Source organism: Garra rufa, chromosome 8, assembly GCF_049309525.1.
Source record: "Garra rufa chromosome 8, GarRuf1.0, whole genome shotgun sequence".
Lineage (NCBI taxonomy): Eukaryota > Metazoa > Chordata > Actinopteri > Cypriniformes > Cyprinidae > Garra > Garra rufa.
Window position 1 is genome coordinate 14565105 of NC_133368.1, and position 18398 is coordinate 14583502.

Here is an 18398-nt window from a genome sequence, read left to right on the forward strand (position 1 = left end):
AAATACACAAAAATGCTGGAAAAACCAAAGAATTTGTGGGACCTAAAGGATTTTTCTGAAGAACAGCAGGCAGTTGAACTGTTCAGAAGATCAAGGGACTCATGAACACCTATTTCTAAACAAAAAGTAGAATCAAGTGTATGTAAACTTTTGAACAGGGTCATTTTGCAGATTCTGCAAGGTGTATGTAAACTTTTGATCTCAACTGTATATTGTTTTATCTTGTCTTTTGTATGTTGTTTTGTCTTTTGTTTGTTTTGTGTGTTGTGTTTTGTCTTTTTGTTTCTGTTGGTGGTTTTACCTTTATCTTTAGTTTTGGACCCCTGAGTATTATTTATCAGTCTTGCTCTTGTTCATGTCATAAAGCAGACAGGACACAGTCCATGCTAATAAGACACACACCTTGGCTGCTCCTACTCAGACGTCCTGTCCTCTCCTGTCCTGGTCAGGTCTTTTCTCTCACAAGTATCCAGTCACGCATAAACACACTCCTGCTGCCAATATGCCTGGTGAGGACTTGTGTATGTTCATGCATTCTTTCAAAATTATTATTACTATTTGTGTATGTGAACTAATAATTGATAAATCTCACAGACGAAAAGATGGACGAGACTAGGAAAAAGAAGAAAAGGGTAAGATTCATGAAATTATTTTAGCTACATGTGTGTTATCCTGCAATGATTGAGGCATTTTAAATAACTTTTTATTTTGTCATGTCAGAATGTGACTGTGTGCATTAATATACTTTAGGAACAAAAGCTGTGTCAATCTGGCATGAATGTTTTTTGGAAAATTTTCTTAGGGTTAGTTTTCATTAGGGTTAGTCTGTAGTAATTTGAATTACCTTTTAGGTAATATTAATAAATGTATATAGTATTCCTCATTTAGACAGCTATTGTAAGTAAATGTTTGTCTGTGCTTATCGACTTATCAAAGTGATAATCTCAATAATTCTTGTAATGAATCGTTTTTATTATATTGTCTTTTTTATTTCTGGCTTTACATATTGTAGAGAGAAAGTGCAAAGAAATTTCAATATTGCATATAATATATGCTATTTTGGTATATACTCTGTAGTAGTTGTTCTATATACTACAGAACTGTTTATTTCATATTTTGTATACAGAACTATATATGTAAACACATACATATACTGTACACACACGTGTGTATGTGTGTTTTAGCATTGAGTAAATGTCTGTCATTGTCAGTGTTGGGGAAAGTTACTTTTAAAAGTAATGCATTACATTGAGTTACTTCTTTAAAAAGTAACTAATTGCATTACATTACTTTTGCGTTACTTTTTTAAAATCTGGTTGGGGCTTAATTGCTTGTTTGTTTTTAATATAAAAAGGTTTTTTTGGCAAATGTAAAAGCCTTTTCACACCAAAAGCCTCAGGCTTATAGAAAAGTAAATTTGTCTGTACAGTAGACCGTAAAAGAAAAGATGTCAACTCTTCAGCAATTAAAAAAAAAAAAAATGTTAGATTATCTTGAGTCATTTTTGCTTATTAGTATGGATGTATTGGATCATCAAAGGTCGGCAGTAAAGACATTGGTTAATAGAATGGGATTAAATACATAAAGGATATTTGTATTATTTAACATATTTAATTGCAGGTTTGAGTGAGATGAATTAATGCATGTTCACATTTATTCTAGAACTAAAATAACATCATATTCACAATTTCTCTCAACATGGGGACAGGAGAGCTTCTAATTAAAAATGAGGGGGGAAAGTAACTGGCGTTACTTATTCGAAAAAGTAACTCAGATATTTTCTTGTCTATTCAAAAATAATGCGTTACTTTACTAGTTACTTGGAAAAAGTAATAATTTTACTTAACTTGCGTTACTTGTAATGCATTATCCCCAACACTGGTCATTGTGTTAACAATTACTATGGAATATAATATGGGTTCTTCCTAGTGTTTGCAGCTTATAATGCATGCTTGTGTGTGTTGGTACAGACGGCTGAGTGTTGTGGATATCCAATCAGCATTTTCTTTATTGTGATCAATGAGTTCTGTGAGAGATTTTCCTACTATGGCATGCGAGGTAAGTGTCTGTGTGCGCGCATTTGTAAAACACTGCATTGACATAACTAGCACATGTGTGATGAAATACTGTAGCAACAAGTGTCAGTCATCAGAATCATAGTGGATTTGACAATATAATCTTACAATACGAAAGAGCAGATCAGTGTTTTCGATCACACAGTTGTGCAGTGACTGGGTACCAGGTTTTGTGGACCTTTGGATTTCGTACTCTGAAGATATGGGGTCATTTAGTAATTGCAGACTATGTGGAGAAATACACATCTGTGCATTCATCTCACAACAAGTTTAATGTGAATTAGAAAGAGTTCACACATACATGCCAAAATGTCTTCATGGAATCAGATTTATTTATAGCGGTAGTAGTATTTTAGTAGGAGAACATCTACAAGACAAACATGAAAATTCATGTGGGCATGTTTGAGAATTTTTTTTTTGTTCATATCTTTCTCTTGAATGTGATCATTTAATTATCTGATGGTTTGTGAAGCATTCAATTTTTAGTTTTTGCCCATATGGTTCATATTGTTTTGTGTGCATGTGTGTACATATAAATCAGCAATGTAATAACTGTATTACAGTGCCACCTAGGGCTTGCCACATGTTAGTTAATTTACCTGTGAAGGGCGTGTGAGACCATACTTCCATACTTATTTAAAACTACAAAAAAAAAAAAAAAGCATTCAGAAATCCTCTCTCTGTGTCTAGCTGTGTTGGTGCTGTATTTCCGATATTTTCTGCATTGGGATAATGACCTTGCGACCTCCATCTATCATGCCTTTGTGGCTCTTTGCTACTTGACCCCCATCTTGGGTGCCATCATTGCTGATTCCTGGCTCGGGAAGTTCAAGTAAGTTTTTTGTAGAGCTTTAAAGGGACAATGCCCCTGCTGATGAATCACATGCTGGCCAACACTTTGAGAGTGAAAGCAGTTTCTACGGACTGTTTCTGACCTGTGGCTGTGATGCTGATCATGTGCTTTCAGAACAATCATATACCTGTCCATAGTGTACGCCATTGGCCAGGTCATCATGGCAGTCAGCACTATTAATGATATTACAGATGCAAACAGAGACGGCAAACCGGATAACATGACCTTCCACATGTGAGTCAATCAACACACATGCACCACGGTTCCTCACCCACACAGAATAGAAATCAATTACAGAAGAAACTTATTTTGAAGTGTCCTTTTTAAAAGTATGTGTTAAGAAACATAGTCATGAAGGTTTACTCTCTTTAAGTGCACTTCAAAAGTTTACACACACGTTGTGGAATCTGCAAAATGTTAATTATTTTATTAAAATAAGAGGGGTCATACAAAATGCATGCAGTTTTTTTATTTAATACTAACCTGAATAAGATATTTCACATAAAATATGTTTACATATAGTCCACAAGAGAAAATAATAGTTGAATTTATAAAAATTACCCCGTTCAAAAGTTTACATACACTTGATTCCTAATAATGTGTTGTTACTTGAATGATCCACAGCTGCTTTTTTTTTTACTGATACAGAAGATTCAAACACTTCAGAAGTAAACACAATGCATTAAGAGTCAGGGGCTGAAAACTTTTTGAATTTGAAGATCAGGGAAAATTTTACTTATTTTGTCTTCTGGGGAACATGTAAGTATCATCTGTAGCTTCTGAAGTGCAGTACTAAATTAAAAGAAAAACGATATTTAGCAAAATAAGAAAAATGCACACATCTTCGTTGTTTTCAAAAGTTTTCACCCCTGGCTCTTAATCGTATCGTTTTTCCTTTTAAAGCATCAGTGAGCGGTTGAACCTTCTGTAATAGTCGCATATGAGTCCCTCAGTTGTCCTCAGTGGGAAAAGATTGATCTCAAAATCTTACAGTCATTGTTGGAAAGGGTTGAAATACACAGAAACTGTTCTGAACAAAGAAGCTGTGGATCATTCAGGTAACATCACAGTATTAATTATCAAGTGTATGGAAACTTTTGAACGGGGTAATTTTTATAAATCCAAGTATTATTTTCTCTTGTGGACTATAACATCTTTTATATGAAATATCTTATTCAGGTCAGTACTAAATAAAAAATAACATGCATTTTGTATGATCCCTCTTATTTTGGTAAAATAATTAACATTTTGCAGATTCTGCTAGGTGTATGTAAACTTATGACCTCTGTAAAACTATAAAGTGTCCCTCTTTCAGCGCTCTGTCCATGCTGGGCTTGGTCCTCATTGCTCTAGGCACTGGAGGTATTAAACCATGTGTGGCTGCATTTGGTGGTGATCAGTTTCAGGAGCATCAGGTATGATACATCCTAATCTCTCCTAAGCTTACGGCATCTATTTAGCCTTTCCGTCTAATGGTTTGCTGTGGTGTGTTGATCGTTACAGAGTCGCCAACTCAACACTTTCTTCTCAGTGTTTTATTTGTGCATCAATGCTGGAAGTCTTCTTTCCACACTCATTACACCTGTTCTTAGAGGTACACGCATAAACACACACATTTCTGCTGCCCGATTGTTTCTCCTTTTCCCTCCCTGACTAATGCCTCTCCTCCATGTGTGCAGCTCAGGAGTGTGGCATCCACACTAAGCAGCAGTGTTATCCTCTGGCTTTTGGTGTCCCGGCCGCTCTCATGGTCCTATCTCTAGGTAAGACTGAGTTCTCTTGACCTGTACAAACTGCAAACGCAAACTGATCTCTGTATGTGATTCAGATGTTTGTTGTGTGTTACAGTGGTGTTCATCGCTGGCAGTGGCATGTATGTCAAAACAGATCCAGAAGGAAACATTATGTGGTCCGTGTGTAAATGCATAGGGGTAAGTTGTACTTAGTGACCATAGATCCCGTTTAAAGGAATATTTTAAACAACAAATTTTTATTCTTTATGCTGATTATTAAAGCAATCTATATGATTTGTGCTGTATATTACAAGAAATATGATACCTTTGTGTGAGGAACACACCACAATTTAAGTCACTTTTCGCTGAAACTCATCCACTATTGCTGTAAAATCTCATTCACACTTGTGCTCAAATCCTGTGTTATTTTAGTAACATGCTATTGTATTTTTGTCAATATTTTGAATTCGATTTCTGTTTTAATGGTAATATTTTAAGGTAGTATTTTATTTTACCTTTATACAATACCAGTTTTTTTTTTACTTTACTTTTCTATTTTTTTTTTAAAGAAGTCTCTTCTGCTCACCAAGCCTGCATTTATTTGATCCAAATTACAGCAAAAGCCGTAATATTGTGATTGTGATCCATATAATCCCTATATAATCCTATAACTATTGCATTAAATCTAATAAAGTCTTTTCTTTCTGTAGTTTGCCATCAAAAACCGTTTCAGGCACAGAAGCAGCAACTATCCAAAGAGGGAGCACTGGATGGACTGGGCAGATGAGAGATATGATGTATGCCACAATCCTACCATCTCTGTATACACACATTTTCTTAACTTAGTTTATCTAAATAAGAATGTTACATATTTTTTATATATACTTAGTTATAAATATTATTACCCACATTTAGAAAACAATACATTTCTGCATTTCACAAAAAAGTACTTTATCTTTACTTTTGGGAACAAATTTGTTTATAAAACATGGTTAAGTAGGTACACACACACACACACACACACACACACACACACACACACACACACACACACACACACATTACACACACATCACATTTCTTTATTTCCTCGCTTTTCTGTAGAAACTTCTTATCGCTCAGATAAAAATGGTGTTGAAGGTGTTGTTCCTCTACATCCCTCTGCCCATGTTCTGGAGCCTGTTTGATCAAAAGGTAAGTATCTGCCATTTGTCCCCTGGTAACTCTCGTAGGGACTGTGATCTGTTGGGTGGGCTAGTGTTCTGTAACAGTTTGTGTCTGTTGACTCTGTTCAGGGCTCCCGCTGGACTCTGCAAGCCACCACTATGACTGGAGACTTTGTAAGTGCCTTGATTTCAGCTAATTGCTCTAAATGAAAGAGTTAATCAGCAGTGACTTGCTATATGTTTGTGTTATCAATCTGTCTATAGTCACTTTAAGATGTAAAATCTAGCAAAACTAGGACCAGTACACAGAGATTTATAAAATATCATTTGCGTCGTTATAATTTAAAATGTATGTTTGTTTTCTTTTAATTCTATGTAATTTTCTCTTTTCTGTAGGGAGCGATTATCCTGCAGCCAGACCAGATGCAGGTGTGTTTATTCTTGTTATGTTACCCTTTCCTATTATTATCAATGTTGAAAATGGTTGTGCTGCTTAATAGGATTGTGGGAACGATGATCCATTTTTTTCAAGATAGAAATTTAATGAAAATTTTAATTTAAGGCCTGGAAGTCCTGAAAGACAATCTATCTATAAAATAAGTGTTATAATTTCTTGTCAGAAAATTTACACAATTCAAAAAAGTGTAATTTTTTTTCTCGCTTACTTCAGTTAATGTCATAAAAGCTAGCGAGCTGGTCAGTAGTAGTACTGACAATGTCAATTACTCTTTTTCGAGTAGGATGTCTAAGCACAAGAAAGAATCTCTCCCCTATCCCATGACATGTGGGTATGCACTATCCAAAAACAATACTCACGAGCATTGACCGGTGTGTCTGGCGATTGTCCATGCCAGGATGGCTCTCTCCATTTTGGGGAGGCCGCAGGGAGGCAGAGGAAATCAGAAGTATCCCTCTGATGGCTACTGAGTTTGGTCGGGAGTTCGGCGGACGGGATGATGACTCGTTGGATGTGGGCAAAGAGTTCTCTGTCAACGCTTTTCAGGCAGGACCAATCCCAGCTTCCCCCTCGCTACTTGAGGCGGCGAGGGGTAGCGAGGCAGGTGGGGATCCCTTTGGGATCCCCCGAAGAGTGGCTGAGAAATTGTCTGGCCACAAATCCTGGCTCCAATGCAGTATAGTGGCATCACGGGTAACCCCACTCTTCCGACGGGCCCTTGCAGGTTCTTGCTTAAGCAGCTGGGCAGGATCTACTCTATGTCTTTACTGATGTATCAAGCCATCTACCTGGGAGAGCCGAGCGAGGCCGTGCTAGCAGGGAGGCTATGCAATGCGCTTATGGGGGAAGTGAGTTGCACAGCCGATTAAATTTTGTGTGCAACCTGTAGTGTGCTGGTGTTGTTGGGCCATGCCATAGCTAGGCTGCAGAAGAGGGAGGAATGTCGGAGGCAGCCGTGTTCTTCTTTCGTCACAGAAATGACCCAGCAAGAGAGCGGGTCTAGCTTTAAGTTTGTTTTCAATAAATCGATTTTGTGTTCAGCATACAATGCCTCATGTGTTGACTGGTCAGGAAAATCTAAATGATTTAGAAACATTAACCATGCAATCGGGCCATGTGCCGGCAGAGAGAGAAAGATGTGGTTATATGTCAAATCCGTTGTGAGTTTTGCCAACTCAGTTCAGGGGAGACCCTTGTCTAGGCAGTGGCTTTCACAATGGATTGCGGAGGCGATTTCTATTGCATACAAAAGCAGAGGTTCGCCCCTACCTATGGGGGTGCACGCACTCAACAAGAGGCGTCTATAGGTCGTGGGCATTATTTGAAGGAGTGCCTGTAGAGGACATTTGTGAGGCAGCTAATTGGGCATCACCGCACACATTTGTTCAGTTCTACCAACTGCATGTCACTGCGGCGACGGTGGCCCGGTCGGTGCTTACTGCAGGGGTTGCAAGCCAGGGCCCGTCACTCCTGTGAAACGCATGGGGTATGTGGCAGTGCTGGTCCCTTATGTTTGGTTCGGCAACTTTATGGGCCTTGATTATATGTTGCGTAGTCATGTGTTGTACCGAATGGGTCGACTGAATGTGAACGTTGAATTATGCATCTAACTATTGTTCCCAGAAGGAGGTATCGCACCTCTGTGCCTCCTCCAACGTTGTCATGTGTCATTGGCCTTTCAAGCTTGATTATAGATGTCTTCAGCAGATGGCACAATGAGCGCGATATCCCTTAGTCATGTGTTGTATCTCGTGTTTCCATCTTTCTGGGAACAGTAGGTATATGCATAACTCAACATTTCGAAGCGTATGCAAATCATTTGTGTCAAATCAGGACTTTGGTGTGCGTTCGACAATCATTTCAGTCAATTCGAGACTTCGGAGCGCATTTGGCGCATTTCAGAGAAGATTTGTTAATCTTTTTTTTCCAGATTTTTTTCTTAAAGAGTAGAAAACATCAAACAAGTAAAGCAGTGCAATTATGAAAACAAAACAAAGAAATAAAAAAAGTATACATATACAAATAAAGTAAATTAACTATAGTAAAAGTGTAGTATACTTTGTATTTCTTTAGTAGTAATTTTTTGCATGTGCGTCACTTTTTGTTTATTAGTATATTTTTATTTATCTGTTTTTTTAGAATTTGAAATATAACTTTTATAAGTAACATCTCTGTTTGAAGTCGTTGAAAAAAATAAACTGTGCTTGAAAAGTCCTGGAATTGTATTTTACAGTATCTGTGTGAAACCTGTATAAATGCCTTTACTGTCACTTTTGATCAATGATTAATTTTTTTCTTTTTAAAAAATAAAATCTTACTGAACTTACTGTACTGTAGTGTGAAACAAACCTGTATCTGACATAGTCAGAAATCCAACCCAACTTTGTTTCTTTTCCGTCAGACTGTGAACCCCATCCTGATCCTGACTATGGTGCCTATTATGGACCGGTTAATTTTCCCTCTCATCAAAAAGTGTGGCTTTGATTTCAGGTATGACTTACTGAATAATAGGAAGTGACTGATCTCTTGGCATAACTGCAGTCAGAGTAATGCTGATGTGTAAATGTGTTGTGTTGTGTGAATCTGCTTTCTGCTCCAGCCCTTTGAAGAGAATGACGGTTGGCATGCTGTTTGCTTCCATGGCATTTATTTCTGCTGCCCTGGTCCAGATTGAGATTGATGTGAGTGTAAAATTAATTATATTCATGTCACTAAAAAGAACAGATCTTCATCAACACATATTTTTTTTTACTCAGAAAACATTGCCAAATTTCCCGTCATCCTCAGAGAGCCAGCTTAAGGTGGTAAACATGTACAGCAGAACATTGAATGTGACCTTCTCACCTTCTCAAGAACAACTAATGATAAACTCATCTGGGGTAGAAAAAATATTCATACATCTAAACACACATGTTCAGCTATTTCAGCTATTATCAGAATATCACTGAGATGTTTTACCTTTGTTTCTGGTGTTTCTTTTTAGAGCAGTGGAGATTACTTGACGTTTGACCATGAGGACATCACAGTGTCTTTGGACACAAATCCTGTGACCACTCAAGCTTTCAGTTTAATCAAGGGGGGGCGCCAGACCCTGATCATCCCCTCTGACCCAACCTTTATGTATCTGGTAAGTGTCCACCAAGAAAACGTACTCAAAAACTAATTTATTAACTTTAATTAAGAAAAATGGAGGTTGCTGATGCAAAATACTGCACAGGAGACTAGAAATGCAAGCTCATGTTTCACATTTCACTGTGTTCCAATGTTCAAGTTTGGTGCGTGCTCAAAGTCTAGTGTTAGCACCCATTAACAACAAACATGCAACAACAAAAAAAGACAGTGGTGAAAAAAGACAAATTAAGAAAGCGTCTGATCATAAAGATGTGGAGATGTTTGCACCAGCCCTGCAATTTGACTTTCTATTGTGTTCTCGTCATTTCTTACACCTGACCTTGAAGGACTGAGTGAATAAATTAAATTTGCATTTAATAGCCGGCGCAAAATGTTACAAAACCCTTTGACCAGAATTTGTTCTAAATGACGTTCCATGTGTTCAAGCTCTGATTTATCTTGAAGTATATTGGTGTTTTTATTGATCAAAAGATCAAAGAGTCAAAGAGCCCACCCTAAAATCTCAGGTCTTCAATATATAAGAACACTTTTAATAAACAAGTTCTTGTGGCCTGTTAAAACATTACTGTAAAACACTGGAAAATATAACAGTGAAACTGACCTTTCTTTTTTTTCTTCAGCAAGAAGACATCAATTCCAAACCAGATGATGGAAAGAATGCTGTTAGGTAGGACTTTAAAACTGGTTAAACTGTTCCTAAAACCAAACTTTTCCTAAAGATTTCATGTCACACAGGTTTGTGAATGGCTGGACAGCAGATCTGAACATCACTGACTTGGATTCCATCGAACCATCAGCTACTACAAACTACACACTGGTTGCTCAGGGGAAGTGAGTCAGTTCTTCTTTTTCATTAATGTTTATTAAAATATTAAATAATAAAATAATAATTGCACATAATTAACATGTTATGTTTACAAAGATGTTACAGTTTTTCTCAATTGCTAAAACACTATAACCAGTCTTTTGAACTAAAATTTCAAAACTATAACGCCATTTCTCAAAAAGCACACCCATTTCCCTAAACATTAAACACTATTCCCTGCTTTGACACATGAGTTATATTTGGTGAACTGTTACTGCAAAACTCTACACACAAATCCCTACATTTCTCAGTGCTTACACCATGTGGTCATTTAGAAAGCACAAGCATTCAATATTGTTCACTCAAGTCTGCGAAGTTTGAGCTCAATTAGCACACAATTACCCAACTGGAAACACTAGGAGTCAAAATTTAGCACACACTAATCAGAATCTTCAATGGAGATAAAAGAGCCAAAGTCAGCTTACAGTGTTTCTCAGTCACTTTGGTGCATTTCTCAGATCAGAAATGAAATTGCCAAAACTACTTGTTCAACATCCACATCATCTAGTCTCTTGTGCACATCATAAAAAGCGCCTCTTTCTTCTGATCAAGTTGTGATTGCTTTGGCACATTCATACAACTGATTATATACATTTGTCTGCGGTTTCCTACATTATCAGTTGCTATTGTCATGTTGCTCAAAATGTATTATATATTTCTCTGTGCAAAAGTCTTACCCCTCAAAACATCAAGTCATTAGCTCATCGTATAAGTCATTACCTACTGTAAATGCAAAATTTTTGATCTAGTTGTCCTAAACTGTCAATCATATATTCTACACATTTCTATTAGACTTTTTGTAAATTTGCCATGAATTATTCAAGTGAATCTTGACTTTCACTAATGAAGAATAATATAGATCAACCAATGATAAAGCAGTTCTCTGAAAAAGCTCAAAGGTACATTTCATGAACCTTCAATTGGAAAGCATATATAGACAGAGGACAACGCAGGAGTTACAAATTCTGACAGTGGGCTTTCTCATTTTTATTTTCACCTTTGTGCCCATATTTCCTTTTCTTTTCTGTTTCACAATGACGTTGTAATGCATTTTTTTTTTTTGTCAGACCACTAGTACAAGTGTAACTTTGAATCCTATTCAGTCTTTTTCAATCAATATCCCACCTATAGTAATGTGTAATTTTGAAGAGGAAGAGTAGGAGGTGAAAGAGGAAGAGGAGGAGAAGAAGGAGAAGGATGATAACGACAACGACAACATGGAAGAGACAGGAAGGGCAAGGGAAAGAAGACAAGCAGTCTCATATATTTTAGTTGATGGGTGCCAGGGTTGGATTAGGCATGCAAGAGGATTTGACCCCTGCTGCCTGGCCAGGGCTAATTTAGCCTGTGATGCTGAAGAGGTTCTTTGGCCTGTTCCAGACCAAACACAGGATGTTGGGCAGAATAATTATTTTGTTGTTGTTTGCTGTTTTGTTCTGTTTTCTACAGTACATTACTGTAAAGTAAGAAATAAAACACTTGCAAATACATACATTTGTTGTGTTCATCATGTGAAAAGTTTTTTTTTATTGTTTTAGTAGTATTGTTTTGAATTTATCTCATCAGTGTGTAAAACTGTGTTGTAGTGTGAGTTTTTTTGAGGATTTGTGTGTCATGTCTGAGAGCAAAGTTTGGTTTTTCAGCAAGATTGAGTTGTTTTGAGTGGAGAGCTTCATTTTGACCTCAATATAGGAAGTTTGGGGAATTGAGTTAGGAGTTGTGGATTTGTGTTTAGAGTTTCGCAAATAAGAGGCATAATTTCAAGAAATGTGTTTAAGCAATTGAGAAAAACTGTAATTGCTTTTATCAAAGTTCAATTAGTGCTTTTTAAAGTCAACATGAAAACATTGACTCTTCTTACTAATGTCGTTTTTTTAACTCTTAGCCAGTGATGGGCAAGCTACTAGGAAAATGTAGTGAGCTAAGCTAGCAGTTACTCCTCATTAAATGAAGCTTAACTACACTAAAGCTACAGCCTTGGGTAATGTAGCAAGCTAAGCTACAGCATCATGGCAAATGTAGTTCACTACATTAAGCTATTTTTTAAATTTCATTTTTCTATTGAACCATCATCATACCAAGTAAATGCTCTCTCAGTGATCAATTTAAATTGTCAGTCATACAGGCATACAAGTTCAGTTTAATTGTTTATTCAACCACTCTTCCAAACCAACTTGGCAACAAAAATCAGTATTATGTACAGGGCTGGATTTATCTCATATTTTGGGGGGTTGAATTCTTTCTTGAAAAAAAATAAAATAAAATAAAAAATGGCACCAGTTTCAGAATATTAAACGAATAAAACAGGAAAAACATGAAATTCCACAACAAATCCTTTACCTTTAACCTTATTCAGAACAGAACAATGATGAAATAAATAAATTAATTAATTTGCCTAAACAATCCAAAACAAATTAAATGCGAAACTGAAAGTAAAGTTGGGCTTATGTAGACTACCTCTCTTGCCACAAATACAAATGATCCATTTCTGCAATGTATTTGAAGCAAAATTATTATGCATTGGGTAAGCTTTGTACTTCATGCACGTCGCCGGAAAATGTCATGATGAGCAAAAATGTGCAACAGGACCGGTGGTCACGCTGAACTGCATGTAATACACACTATTTACTAGTGTAACTTTTGGGTGACTGTGTTTTATCTTTCAAATGAACAGGCTGCAGTGATAGTGTGCGCATCAAACAGCTAAATAGCATATTCTGTCATTTTGTTCATAGTAAAGGCATAATTCGATACTGCAAAGTCCAAAGCAGTTTGAAGTATCACAAATATTAGCAAAGATTATTATAATTTGTTTGTTTTTGCTAAGAAAAAACTGAAACATTTTGCCTTTCGCCATGAATTTGACACCCGCTCCCACAGACCCACTCCCCATCTCGTACTTCTGAGGTTTGAGATCTTCCCAGAGAACTAGCCTGCTTCAAAGACTAAAATCAAGGCGCCCATCACTAGTTCTAATACTACGTTTTGCACTGCAGATTATACAGTTTTCTGTTGCTATGTGGGCGCTCAGTTTTTTTCTGACATTTAGCTAAAATATAAAGATTCAGCGCTTCACATAAGCAATTTAGTTGTGTCGACAACAAATGCTAGACTAAGACACTTTTCTCATCTCCTCGAATGCAAAAAAAACCATTAGCCTTTATAAATACAGTGCTGTATTATAAATACAGAACACATGTGTTTTTCAATCAACACTTCTTTATTTACCTCAAGTCTGCAAACACGCTGAGATGCTTCAGCAGCACTTCATTCACGAGAGAGGCGGGAGGAAGAATGAGGTTTGACTGACAGTTTAACGAGCCAGTGGAGTCACGAGGTTTAGTGGCGGTGACGCCGCTTACTGACCCAGGATCAGTGATCCGTAGCAGTTATATTTCCGATTTGAGCTTAAAGTATAGAAAAATATATAGCTTGTAGCTTTTGTTGACGCTACCATGCTACTTGATCAAAATAATAGTTTAGCTACTGAAAAGCTATTTGATTCAGAAAACACTACTTGTAGCGACGCTACTGCCCAACACTGCTCTTAGCATTCCTATTCATCTTAATAGCAATTGTTCGGCTGGAGCATGCAGCCCTGAAAATACACAATCTAAATGCTGCCATCTTTTCCAATTCCAGTTCTCCACCAGATTTACTTTGCTGCATGCAAGTTCAGGCTAACGCAAAAACTTGCGTACACGAGCTGAGACTTAACATGAGATTTGATCGTAGCCACCACTCACGTCCATATTGCAAAATTTTTGTTGTTCATTTCATAAATGAGGCCTGATGTGCCCAGCTTCAAACATCTCATTTCTGTGCTGCTAACACAACCCTGCTTGATGCTCAAACAATGCTACTGTTCCTAGTGTGAATGCACTAATTTGTTAACATGCATGCTGAAAAAAATGTGCACTGCTCATGTGCCACTCATGCTTGTGGTGTGAAAACAGCTTATAGTCATGGTGTCTGATGCTGTTGTGTTGGTTTCTCTTCTAAGGCGGAATTTCGTACTCACACATGGTGAGCAGTCGTGTGAGTTTTCCCGGACGTTCGGATTCGGTTCCTCATACACCTTCCTCATCCCCAGCACAGTGTTCTCCACTAATGTGTGTAGATTTTCAGAAATCTCTATATAGCCCTGATATTGTGTCTTCTGTTTTACATGTGCATGTGTGTTTCTGTGTGTGTGCAGTGTGAGTCTATAATAGAAATTGAGGACATCAAGGCCAACTCGGTCCACATGGCTCTGCAGATTCCTCAGTACTTCCTCATTACAACAGGAGAGGTCATGTTCTCAGTCACTGGCCTGCAGTTCTCATACTCACAGGTACAACAAAAGTACACTTCGCCAGTCATGTCACCAGCACTGAGGACATTACTCCAAAGAAAAAAACAGCTCCATTTATAAACTGTAATTATATTAATTTACTAATTACAGTGTTTGGACAGTCATTGCTCATTATTTTCTAAAACTGTTAACTAATGGACAGTAAAAGGATATATATCAAATGCTCTGTCAGTTCTTTAACATCAGTAGTAAAAAGGATAGACTTGGTCCTGGAGGACAACTGATTATAATGTTCTTGCTGTGCAAAAATAAATTGTCTAGTTGCTGCATAATGTTTCCAGTAACGTCCATAACTAGAATTATTGAACAAAATTATTGAACAGGAAAAAATGTAGGACAAGGACTTGGTTTAGTCCACAGTCCACGTTGTGTCTAGGTAGCTTGTGTGGTCCATGGATTACCCCTTTGGATCCACAGCCATCTAGATGCCATTTCAGCAGCACCTATCATGTTACTGATGGCTTTTTTCTTGTGCAGTCCCTTTATTCCAGAGAGCCAACAAACTCTTGGCAGCCAACCTTGATGGGGAGGCAACAGGTCTTCTATCTCCTGCTATGGCATTCACCTGCCAACTCATCATACTTGTCCCTCTTCCGTTCAAACAGCTCTTCTATTCAGTCTTCCCAGGGCACATTCAGTTCCAGTAGAACCAGCTCTGCCTTGATGATTCTGAAAAGATGACCATGTCAGGCCTAAGTGAGGTTGTGGCAAAGGTTTCTTGATTTGAGCTGCCTTCCCATATCAACCTGTAGCTACCAATCCCAAACTGTTGCCAAAAGTCCCCCAGCTGAGTTCCTGCTAAATGGTGGTTTTTCTTCCGCTTTTGAACACTGTACTGGCTGCTGATGCTTGCTGAGAGAGATCACAGGTGCTGATGGTTCCTGCGATGACCCTTAGCACCTGGTTGTGGCGCCACCGATTACATTCCTCTCTTAGGACTTTAGGGCAGCAGCTTAATATGTGCTCCAGGGATCCTCTTTTTTGTCATAGGAGGCATGCAGGGGTGTCTTTCAGGCCCCAGGAAAAGTGGTTGGTTGGACTGGGGAGGACATAGTAGACATCGTAGATTGGATAAGGAACTGGATCTGGTGTGGCTCCACTTTCCACAACTCAGTCCACTAGATCTTTTTGTCCATTATCTGTTCCCATCAAATCCACGCCCCTTGTTGTTGCATCCCCACCATCCTGCTGATGTGTCTTTCTTTCACCCCTGCTTAGATTTTCTTCTTGGATCTGTTGACACGTGTCCTTTCCCCGGGCCTTGTCATATCCATTCGGTATTCCCAGGGCACGGTCAATTCCAGTTGAACCACTTACCTTGTTAATTTTGAAAAAATGACCATGTCAAACCTAAGTGTGGTTGTGGCAGTGATTTCTAGAATTGAGCTGCCTTCCCAGTTCAACCTTTAGCTTCCAGAAGTCCCCCCACTGAGTTCCTGCTCTGTGGTGGCTCTCCAGCCTTGACCAAGGCAATTGGGTGCTATGCTGACTGCTGATGCATGCTGAGAGTGATCCCTGTGCTGATGGTTCCTGCGATGCCCCTTATCACCTAGTTGTGCATCTCCGATAACATCCCTCTCTCAGGACTTTAGAGCAGCAGCTTAAAATGTGCTCCAGGGATCCTCTTTTTGGCATGGCATGCAGGGGTGTCTTTCAAGCCCCATGCAGGAGAAGAGTTTGATTGGACTGGGGAGGACATCGTAGACTGATTGGAAAAGATGTGGCTCCACATTCCACAACTCTCTTTTTGATCTTTTTGTCCATTACCTGTTCCCATCGAGTCCACAGCCCTTGTTGTTGCATCCCTACCATCCCGCTGATGGGTCTTTTCTCCATCCCTGCTCCGATTTCTTTTTAGATCAGCTGACGCCTGTCCTATTCATTTCCCTGGGCCTTGTCATATTGAGGTTTATGGTTGCAGCCAAGCCCAAACACAGTGCTGCTGTTGTGCCTCCTGGGCCCTCCACTTCCTAACTGTCCTCACCTCTATGGTTTAAAGTCCATTCGGGCCCAACTAATGAGGTTTTGTATGTTCCATCTGCGGCTTGGTGTGGTCACTGTCAAATCATTAAGCCACAACACTGAAATGACCCTAAACTGCTTTATGTTACTTGAGATCTTCTCCTTAGGAATCCAAACACCCTCTGCATGTCTCCACTGCTGTGCCATTTTCACACTTCTCCTGATTACTTTGATCATTTTCAATAGTCACTGAAAGAGTTTGGGGCACCTCTTGTAGACCACATAGGGCAATCCACTTGGACCTGGTGCTGAGTTAGTCTGAGCTGCTTTGACAACCTTCTGATCCTAAGATTCTTGAGGTTAAATGCCACACTGGGTTCTGGTGGGGTTATCAAAGTTTTAAAATGGCTTTCCTGCAGGGCCAGTCATCAAAAGCCATACATTTTAACTTCAAAATCATAGATTTAACTTCAAAATCATAGAACACATTTTTTATTTTAATATTGTTAAAAAAAGTCAAAAATCAAGTCTTAATATTATTTGGTATTAATAGTATATTCTTCACTGGAATATTTAGTCATATGAAGTTAACAGAAGGGTTAATTTGACGTTTGATAGACTCATAAGATAATTCTCTGAACAATATCTGTAAATGCTTCGCTCTCAACAGCTGTATTTCCATGTCTTTAGGCTCCAAAGAATATGAAGTCAGTGCTGCAGGCTGGCTGGTTGTGCACTAACGCTGTTGGAAACATTATTGTACTGATTGTGGCAGAGCTGGGAAAGTTACCGAAACAGGTGCTCCATATGATCACATAACCTAATACACACTGGCTGTAGAAATATTCCCATACACACTGGGGACAACGTACATGACAGAACTTTCATTTTTACGTGAAACATTCCTTTCGTGACTTTCGTGTGTTTTCTCACACAGTGGGCAGAATATGTGCTGTTTGCATCACTGCTAGTGGCTGTAAGCATCATCTTCTCCTTCATGGCTTATTTCTACACATACATTGACCCAGCGGAGATTGAGGCCAAGATCAGGAAAGAGCAAGGGCTTGAGCCAGAGGAGAAGGGGAAAGAAAAACTAGAAATGGAAGAAAAAGATGAAGACAAGGAAAATTACGAGGTCAAGCAAACCAAGATATAAGATTTGTAAAGAATGGATAGTGTTTAATGCCAATAAGCTAATATGTCTCAATTAGTTCTGTATTTATTAAAAAAGGTATGAAAGACTGTGAACAGAAATGCTGATGATGTTATTTGCATCCATGGTTTAATTCAGTGTGTGGTTTGGCTGTACTGATAAGACTCCAGTGAGGAAACTATGACATGGATAATGAAAAATAAGATGTGTAAAAACCTTCTGTTATGATATCTGGTTTGATATAGTTCATGATGTAGGTGGACTCTGGTCATCAGTTGCATCTTGTGTGATTTTTTTAAAGCCAATAAACAATATTAGCTAAAAAAATATATGAAACACTGTATAGGGGCATTTCTAGCATTTCATGACTACAGATTCTCTTCAAACAAGTATCCCAATATGTTGATATCTTCTTTTTTTGGTATACTGTTATGGACATATTTGTAGAAAATGGAGTCTAGCTGCATTCAGTTCCTACAATTTTAGGTAAATATCTGTTTGTATTTTGGTGTGAGAAATTGTTTGGTGTGTGAATTGTGAGGAATAGAAAAACTGAATTGTTTTCAAAAATCTGTGATTTATTCACGTAATCTGACATTATTAGGTCTGATTCTAAACAGTAGATAGAAAACACACGACTTGACTGCT

General features: G+C 38.2%; 1 protein-coding gene across 1 annotated transcript; it reads left to right on the forward strand.

Moving 5' to 3' along the window:
- Window positions 1–593: 593 nt before the first annotated feature.
- Window positions 594–17753, forward strand: slc15a1a (solute carrier family 15 member 1a). The gene is made up of 22 exons (XM_073845286.1): window positions 594–632; window positions 1971–2058; window positions 2766–2907; window positions 3043–3162; window positions 4244–4343; window positions 4432–4522; window positions 4608–4691; window positions 4777–4859; window positions 5372–5458; window positions 5766–5855; window positions 5957–6001; window positions 6224–6256; window positions 8686–8774; window positions 8884–8965; window positions 9041–9163; window positions 9268–9411; window positions 10037–10083; window positions 10152–10247; window positions 14285–14393; window positions 14480–14614; window positions 17288–17395; window positions 17535–17753. Exons 1-22 carry the CDS (start codon window positions 603–605, stop codon window positions 17751–17753), a joined length of 2145 nt encoding a protein of 714 aa, XP_073701387.1. The 5' UTR covers window positions 594–602.
- The last annotated feature ends 645 nt before the right edge of the window (window positions 17754–18398 follow it).